We start from the raw sequence: 9,587 nt of genomic DNA, 5'->3' as shown, positions 1-9,587 counted from the left end.
ATAAGGGTCCATATGCACAGATATTCCCCAGCGGTCTTTAAAAGGACACAGTGTTTGTATGCTTTTCCATTTCCTCCAGTCAGCTCCCCAAAGACCCAAAACTCCTCAAAGCCACTGAAGGAAATGGCGGAGAAAAGTCTGCACAGCTTCTCCTGATTGAACTCCCTGATAGGAGCCTCGAATGAGTCGGTTTGGAGGTTTAAAGAACGTTTACAACCTGAGCGTTCAGTGTGAGTGTAAACAGTTGTCCAGCAGTGTGATCAGCCAACCAGGGAGCAGCAGTGGCTGTAATCAGATGTAAATGACCTCTTCCTCCTCCTCCTCCTCCTCCTCCCTGTGCTCGCTCCACATGCACACAGCAACAGGTTTAAATCCTGCTTGTGCACGACTCTGCAGAGCTGCTGGTTGTCGAGAGCAAAGGCCTCAAGTTTTTTGTTTCTGCTAAGTGGAGAAGTGATGTTTCGGACGGCAGTAGAGCACGCCAAGAAGCACCCTGGGGTGAGCAGTCTTTACTTCAATTCCTTTTTAGAAATGTTATGTTTTGGTGAAACATTTTTACATGTTCAGAATATTTTATAATTAGTTCCTGTAATCAACAAAGTCTCCGCATTTCCTGGAATTTGCTGAATTTTGCTTCTGAAAATATTTCTTAGAGATAATAGAGCAGAAGGCTGAAAATTATTCAGATCAATTTGGGCATTTTGGTTGCTGAAATAATAAGCTAGAATAAAACATAAAGCCTTTTTTCTTTTGGTTTCTACATCTAAACTGCCAGAGCAATGCGTCAGTGTCGGGTTAGGCCTTAAAAATCTGTTCTTATTTATTTATTTAAATCACATTTATTTAGGTTTTCTACAATCTCACTTAAGTGCGATTAATTTCACAAAAATCACAAAAAATCCCTTTATTGATTTAAGAAAATCTTGAATCCAATATAATTGTGTATTACAATATTGATGAAGTTCTATTTCCTGTATGCAGACAGATCTGATTCTGGTGTTTGTAGCGTGCCGGCACATTAAAAGGAGTCTAATTCAGTCCCATCTAATCTTATCTTAGCTCTAATTCAGTAGGTTAAGTGGCTCATTTTGAATTTGAGCCAAACTTAGAGAAGCTTAAGACTTCAAAAACGCATCCGTGACTTCTGCAAACCCTTTAAATCTAAACTGACAAAATCTAGGCAGTTAGGAAATGAGTTGTTGGAATGAAATGAATTTAAAAATACGAGTTGTCCCTACAGGGGAGGGGATTATTTCTGCGTTTTTTACCCAGCCCTGCTGTCAGCCAGAGGAGTGACTGAGTTTTAACTTCTTGTCATTAGCTTCCCAGGAGAAAGAGAGAGAGAAGCTGCAGGGAGGAAATCCCTACGAGACTCTACCAGAGCTCCTTGATATGGTCCATCATCCTGACAGACACACTGAGAGACAGACAGGAAGAGAGAGACAGAAGCTGCAGGGAGCAAATCCCTGAGAGACTCCACAAAAAGCCTTGATCACGTTACAGCTGGCAGACAGAGAGAGGCAGAGACGGGCTGTTAGAAAGTCCGAAAGTTTGAGTTCAGGAGACAGGACAGAAAATGAGCCGGATGAATGGGTAGTTAGTCAGAGAGACGGACAGATGGAGATGGAAGGAGTCTTTAAAGCCACAGATTCACACATACAGACAGGTAGGTAGGTGGATGCAGCACTGAGATAACCGAGGCTTCGTCCAGAATCTGTCACCACTCCAAACATAGTCCAGTAGTCTGAATTTCACATTAGACCAGAAAAAACTGACTCATCTAAACACAACATCACTAACCAAGTCCTAATTACCGTCATGCATCTGGGACTTTATGGAGATGGAAGCATCAGAAGGCTCCTGAACACAGCAGTGGTTATTATCTCTGGAAACTGGTGATTCAGTGACGACTCAGACGGTGTGAGGGACTCTGCATGATGCTAACCTCTGTGAGAAACGAAGCTTCCCCAAAGAACATAAAAAGAAGTCAGCATGTATTCATTTAGACGTTAACAAGATTTACTGCTTTGGATCAGATGATGTCCAGCAGAACCTGATCAGGACTTCCACAGTGGATGCATAATCCTAACAGTGGCACCATGAGTGCATGATTATACACCTAAATAATGACTCCCAAACTGAAAACACTTGACAGGACAGGAAGTTTCCCAACTTGACAGTGATCATAAACAAACTGCAACAATCACATAAGAGTTTTTCAAGAAGAAAAAAAAGGAGAACTGACGACCACATCTGACTTTTTTCCAAAAGAAATTTAGAATATTTTTGAGTAAAAACCAGAGCAGTAAGAATCCTCCAGCAGAGACCAGCTGGAAAGGGTTGTCAGTTTTGATGCATACTGAAATAATTCACGGGTTTTTAAAGATGGTCTGCTTTCTGTTATATTTTTAGACTGACGTTTGGTCTTTATGCTAACGTTTGCCTTTTAATTAGGTCATTTTACATGTTTTTGGACTCAAAGAGTTGATTTTTCAAAGAGAAATCGTTCATTATTGGAACTTCCAAACATCTGCAATGTTGAAACCCATTTTTATAAAATTATCTTGAATTATTTTGTGTCACATTTTCATCTCAGAAGTCACTGACGACTGTAGTGGAGTCACAGGTACGACATTTTCAGCTGAAACACTGAAGTACAGTATCTCAGAGTTATGCTTAATTACTTTCCATTACTGTGGGTCTCATGAACAAACTGGCCTGGATGCAGCAGGTTCACTGGGATGACAAAGAAGAAAGCAGGCCACTGGTTCGGCAATCCTCAGAGCTGCTAAAAAAAGTAATATAAACACCTTTTGTCAAATTTTGACAGGTCCCAATCAGAAGCTGCCACGTCACAGAAGTCCAGCCTCACCACGCCCCTAATGGCTGTTTTTACCGGAAGTCCAGCCTCACCACGCCCCTAATGGCTGTTTTTACCGGAAGTCCCGCCCCACCACGCCCCTAATGGCTGTTTATACCGGAAGTCCAGCTTCACCACGCTCCCCTGCCTGATATTTTTACCAGAAGTCCCTCCCTAGTTGACCAAAGTCACCATAGATATTTTTTTAACACAAAGAGGTTATACAGGGTGTTAACTGAAAATGATCATAGAGAATAACACAAAATGGTGACAACTTATTCATATTACATATACATTACCTCCCTAACTGCCCCTAACTGTCAGCGGCTTATCTAATCGGGACCAGATGCGACACCACCCAAACTGACAGAAGATTTTATCTTAGCAGAACCAGACGTGTCCGTGTGAACAAAATTTCTGCATTCTTATAGACTCTTCCGTTGTCCATCCTATGACAAAGTTTTTAAGTCTTTGAAAGAAACCTGGGAAATTTGAACAAATGTTCCGTATTAGCTTTTTCTCTGGCTTTTCTCCTCTCCCCTCCCTGCATCTTCTGAACCAAACGCTGCTGTCCACTATTTCGCCTTAACTGACAGGAAGTCCTTCCTTAACTGACAGAGGTTTATCACTCCAGGTGGGAGAAGGGGGAATGTTAAACACAGAACAATCTTTTTTACAGTCTGTAAGTTACAGTTCATTTAGACACAAGACACTCAACAAGAACTAACAGAAAATAAAACTTTAGCAATTTAACTGTTTGAAATATATCATTCAGAAAAAGAAAAACGGAGTCTTTAAACCAGTGACTGAGATCTACCATTCAGAAAATAAAAACTTTAACAATTTTACTGTTTGAAATATACCATTCATAAAATAAAAACTTTTTGAAACATATCATTCAAAAAAGAAAAACTGAGTCTTTAAACCAGTGACTGTTTGAAATATCTCATTCATTCATTGGCAATTTGACTGTTTAAAATAAATCAATCAGGAACTGATAGTCTTTCAACCGGAAAGTTTCAACGATTTAGGAAAAAACATCTAGTTTAAACAACAGTTCTAGTTCTTGCCATACTGCTGATTGTTTGTCAGAGGCTTCTGCTGAGAGAGGCTGCAGTCAGGCTGACTGATGGAACCAAACAGAACTAGCTGCTCCTTCGTAAACTGAAATGAGGAGACCAGAATAAAGGAGGCTGGAGGTACAGCCTACATCCACAAAGCCATAATTCAAGCTGTGCATTCATTTAGGACATACGAATTTAGATCACCATTAGACACCGGACTGTTTGACTGTGGCTGAAACTCTGAGGCGCTTTACAGGCCCTGAAGTAGACAGTTTAGAACCTCAGCATGGTTTTTAGCAACTTCATAATTCCAACTTCTAGTACTCTGCTTCTCTTAAAAACAATCTAACTGGCACAGTTAGACGGCATACCTCAGTGGGTAGAGTGGCCGTCTCGCAACCAGAGGGTTGCGGTTCGATCCCCCGGCCTGTCGTGCTCATGTCGAGGTGTCCCTGAGTAAGACACTGAACCCCTAATTGCTCCTGGTGGGTCGTGGTTAGCGCCTTGCATGGCCGCTTCCACCATCAGTGTGTGAATGGGTGAAAGTGACGTATCATGTAAAGCGCTTTGGATAGAAGTGCTATATAAATTTTACCATTTTAACTCACATTTCATTCCCCGACATATTTCTCAATAACAGAAAGAGACAATACATAATATTATCTTACAAGATTTTAAAATTGTAATCTTGTAAAATAATGTTTTTACTCCATAACATGATTAACATATAATAAACAGAAATAAATTAATAGTATAAGTTTAGTAAATGTTCATGTATTGCTGCATACCAGGCACACCCAACAGAAAATAGCTCAGCAGTTACACCATCAACAATATTCTGAGAGCTTGTCACTGTAAATATTTAGGTAAGAAAAGGTGTAACATTAACTATGAGGCAGAAGAACTACAGTATCTGCATTTCCAGTTGTGACGTGGCAGCTCCTGATTGGGTGTTTTATATGACTTTTTTGCTGCTTTTATTCAGCAGCTCAGATCAGCTCTCAGACAGACACAGAGTCAGGTCAGATTATCTAATAAGTCTGGTCCAACGGTACAGAGCAGGTCTCAGCTTCTTCAGCAAAGAGCGTTTCTTTTAAGGTTGATGCTAGAGGTACGGACCCGTACCCGTAGCATCTGTACTTGAGGTACGGACCCGTTAAGGTCACTGAAGAGGTGGCGATGGTTAACTACTATTTGCTGCACATTACAGGCAGTTTATATGAATGACTTTGACGGCGAACATTGTATAATTTAACCAAAAATACACCGTCTCCTCTCACACTTTACGTAGACATTGCAGTTTTTACGCTTTTAGACGCCGTGTCTAAATTGTTTGAAGTCCAGTTCCTATTAATTAGTTTACCGCGTTCAGTGGTGGAAGCGGCTGACGAACTCCATTGCAAATGTTCCCATTTAATTTCGGACGCTAATTTACAAGATAAAGTTAAGGATGTCGAATATGAAACAAACACTCGTGAATGGTGAGGAGCAGCTCTTTAATTCGGCATGAATTTAAAAAAAAAAAACACAAACTCGATTTACTGTGATATTGTGAGATTTGTTTGTGGTGATGTAACTTAGCCATTCAACAGAGTCCGCTAACATTAAAGTGACTGTGACAGTGTCTGTGTTGACAGAGGTAGAAAATACGTCAGGGTTTTGTTTAGGTTGTTAATATGTAATAGTCTGTCGCTACTTTTGAAGGTAAAAAAAAATACTTATAGTTTGCTGGCTGTTAGTTCCGCCATTCATTCCGCAGATTCACCTCGAATCACGGAAGCGCCTTCATCAGCGTCGCCGGCTCATTAATATTCATGTACGTCGGATTACCAGCCAATCACGAAGCGGGTTCATCAGCCGGCTCATTAATATTTATGTTAAGGGAAAGTGCCGTATCCGTAGGCCACAGGCTACAGGTACGGGTCCGTATCTGTAGACACTACCTTCTGGAAATTTAGCGGAAATGTTCCGATGCTGAGGAGGATTCAGTCGAGAGTTGGTTCTCCTCACTCAAAAGTTGTGAAAGAAAAACTGCTGAATTTAAATTCTGGAAAGTGCTTGTGGTTATTCATTAGCATAATGTCAGGAGTCATGAAGCTGATGCATTTTAGAAAACAAACGAGGATTTAACAAGCTTCAGGAGCCGACCCTTTAAAGTCTGAGGAAACTAAAGTCTGTGATGCTAATTACAAATCAGGAAGAACACCAGAAGTTAGATGTAGACTGGAATAAAAGTCTCATGGTTATAAGATGCAGTTTGCATCCAGGTCATCCAGACTTGACTTTTCACCTTTTTGATATAAAATGTTATTAGATATTTGTGTGACAGTGTTCTGTAATTAGTGTCTGTGTTCTTGATTTGTGGCCAAAAACATGTTGAATGAAGCTACAGTGACCTCTGACCTCCATAATCAGCTCATCCTGGATTCCAAGTGAATGTTTGAGCCAAATCTGAAGAAATTCCCACAGCAGATTCCATGAAATTGAGCTTAATGCAAAGAAAAAACTAAGTCTCACCAGTGACGGATCACTATTTTATCCCCAGAGGAAGTTCAACACTGTAATCAGTTCAATAAACATTCAAGAGGAGCAGAAAATGAACAAAGTTGACCCAGTAATCCTGTTAAAACAGCAAGTCTGCAGTAGTTCAAATCAGTACTTGTCTTTCTTTATGATGCAAAACATCAATGTGAACATTTCTTCTTTCTTTGGGAACTTGCAAATTGTTCTTTTTAGATCAACTCTTTTTTTTTTGTTGCATTTTTAAACAAAAACGACATCCTAGCTGTGTTGCAGACGATACAAAATGATGAAAATTGACAGCATAGGGTTGAAAATGTCATGCAAAATCTTTACAATAACACGAAGAGGTTTAATCTTTTGTTTATCTCTGTCTCTCCTCAGCTCATCCCCCAGTTCTTCTTCATCTGTCTGGGAATGGGAGGAGCAACTTTATACCTGATCCGATTGGCCAGAGGACCCCATGTCACGTAAGGACGCTAAAAGTTCTCTTCCACCTTTGATAGTATACAAAAAACTATAACACGTACACCTATATTAGCTACAGTTGCTTTATATTAGTTAAAGTTGCTCTTTATTAGCTACAGTTGTTCTATGTTAGTTAAAGTTGCTCTTTATTAGCTAAAGTTGTTCTATATTAGTTAAAGTTGCTCTTTATTAGCTACAGTTGCTTTATATTAGTTAAAATTGTTCTTTATTAGCTAAAGTTGCTTAGCTAACACAATGTAGCATTAGAACACAGGAGTGATGGTTGCTGGAAATGTTCCTCTGTACCCCTATGGAGATATTCCATTAAAAATCAGCTGTTTACAGCTAGAATAGTCATTTACCACATTAACAATGTCTACACTGGATTTATCATTCATTTAATGTTATCTTCTATACAAAAAAAAACTGCTTTTCTTTCAACAATAAGGACATTTCTAAGTGACTCCTAACTTCTGAATGGTAGTGTGTGTCTGGTAAACTCTAAGACATCTTGAGCTGAAACATGTCTTCACACCAGCTTTTTGATTAAATGCATCGCCTCGCCCACACAAACGTCTGATTAGCGTGTTAATGGGTGTGTTTTCTCAGGTTTGCACATCTGTTTAGTTCGATCAGAGCCCCCCTACAGGACTCATTAAAGGCGGACTTCCGTCCTCTGTTAGTCTTAATTTCATCCTGAAATGTTTAAATTTTACAAAGGTGTGAGCAGAGGAGACTTTTTCACTTGAACTAAACACAGAGATGTGCTTCCTGATGGTGTCTGACTGCAGGGATCCCCGCTTGCTTTTCATCTGCTCTTGCTTGGACTTCCTCTCCTCCTGCTGCCATCCAAACTGTTGATTTATGAAACTCTGATGGCAGCAGATGCAGCTCGGAGCTCACAGGATGGTGCACCGGCTCGTCTGTTTGCAGGTCTTTTATGGTTTCTCTGCAGCAGCGATTGTTTACAAGCTTGATGAAATTCTGAGAAAGCGAGTCACCGGGCAGAGGGTTGAATCTGAATCCCACTTTCAGGTTCCTGTGCTTTCTCTTTATTTTATTTCTTTGTGTGCAAGCTTAGAAAGAGGAGATGAAATAAAGCAGTTCAGAGGAATGAGGCTTTGATTTATTCAAATTAGATTTACACGTATCTGATTGTGTGTGTTTCTGTTTAGCTGGAACAAGACCCACAACCCAGAACCGTGGAATAAACTGGACCCCACCTACCAGTACAAGGTAACACAGCATCCATTAACTGCCATTTAACTGGGTTTGATGGGCTTTTCTGCACTTTTTCCACTGACTCTGATCTTTTTCTTCACCAGTTCGTGGCCATCGAGACAGACTACAAAAACCTGAAGAAAGAAGGACCTGATTTCTGACTTTCCTTCCAAAACCTGAGTGGAAAAATGACAGAAATCCTGATCTCGGGTCAGAATCGCTGCTCCTGCCTCTCTGCTGGCGGAGGGTGAAACAGATCCCAGATCAGGATCCGTTAAAAACCCTTTTAGTGTCTGTGCCTGTGGGACGTCTTCACAGCTGCTTCATGTGACCGGTACTGTCAGGAAACCACTGAAAACTGTAGCATCTCTACATCCTCACACACCTACACAGGACGGATACGACACACGATGAATAAACCCACAGAATGAGGAGAAACCTGAATGTCTTATTTTGAATGTTTGTTGGTTTTAGAGGACTCCAAAGTCCAGAATCTGATTCAGGAATCTGCTAAATGACAAAAAATACATCCAGAAACCTCCAAAGTTTATGAGTATGCATGCAGAAATGGTGCATTTATGTAAAGTAGAAATGTTTGGTAGCTCAGCAGATAACACTTATGCTTAAAACAGAACTCAAAGTTGTCATCTTCTGCAGCAGAAAAACATTTTACTCATAAATCCCATAAAACGACGCTGTCCTGCTGTGCTGCAGCGTATTAAAGGTCAACCAGGCTGCTTTTATTCCTCTGTAACGTCACATGATTGTGGGTTTAGCAGCCACTAGACTCAGCAATGACTGTGAGTTATGAAAAATGCAGAGAGGCATGAAGCAGTCTTGATTCCTTCAATAAATAAACGGATTGAGTCAGATTCATGTTTGGAGGTTGTTTTTTGGAGACTTCCTTTAAACACCTGCATGGAGCTGATACAGATCTGTTTCCACCATCAGTGGCTCTGATGGAACAGATCTGTGGAGCAGCCGTCACTCTGCAGCCCACTGGTGCTGCTTCTTCAACAACATTTAACGTGCACGGTGTGTGCGTGTGTGTGTGTGTGTGTGTTTGCCTGCTTGTGTGTGTGTCTTTGATCAGCGACAGCAGCGGCAGAATGCTGAACACCCCTCCCCTGCATGGTGTTGATGTGTGACAGCAGAACACAGTGTACACACACACACACACACACACACACACACACACACACACACACACACACACACACACACACACACACACACAAACACACACAGAGCCATGTTTCCATCCACTTCATTTTTCAGCTTAAACCTCAAACCAAGCCTTCATACTAAAATGTGATGATTAAAGTCATCAGGAGTGGCTTATCTGTATGGAAGCCTGTTTCCAACACTTGAAAAAAAAAGTCACTTGCTATCTCATAATTATGAGATCATAAGTCATAATTATGACTTTTTATCACATAATTTCTATCTGATAA

The 9,587-nt window shown here is 40.6% G+C and overlaps 1 protein-coding gene across 1 annotated transcript; it reads left to right on the top strand.

Moving 5' to 3' along the window:
• Nucleotides 1-116: 116 nt before the first annotated feature.
• Nucleotides 117-9,005, top strand: ndufa4l2a (NDUFA4 mitochondrial complex associated like 2a). The gene is made up of 4 exons (XM_022202496.2): nt 117-498; nt 6,829-6,914; nt 8,088-8,148; nt 8,238-9,005. Exons 1-4 carry the CDS (start codon nt 457-459, stop codon nt 8,292-8,294), a joined length of 246 nt encoding a protein of 81 aa, XP_022058188.1. The 5' UTR covers nt 117-456; the 3' UTR covers nt 8,295-9,005.
• The last annotated feature ends 582 nt before the right edge of the window (nt 9,006-9,587 follow it).

This window comes from Acanthochromis polyacanthus, chromosome 6 (assembly GCF_021347895.1).
Source record: "Acanthochromis polyacanthus isolate Apoly-LR-REF ecotype Palm Island chromosome 6, KAUST_Apoly_ChrSc, whole genome shotgun sequence".
Classification (NCBI taxonomy): domain Eukaryota; kingdom Metazoa; phylum Chordata; class Actinopteri; family Pomacentridae; genus Acanthochromis; species Acanthochromis polyacanthus.
This window is presented reverse-complemented; position numbering and strand designations above follow the sequence as displayed.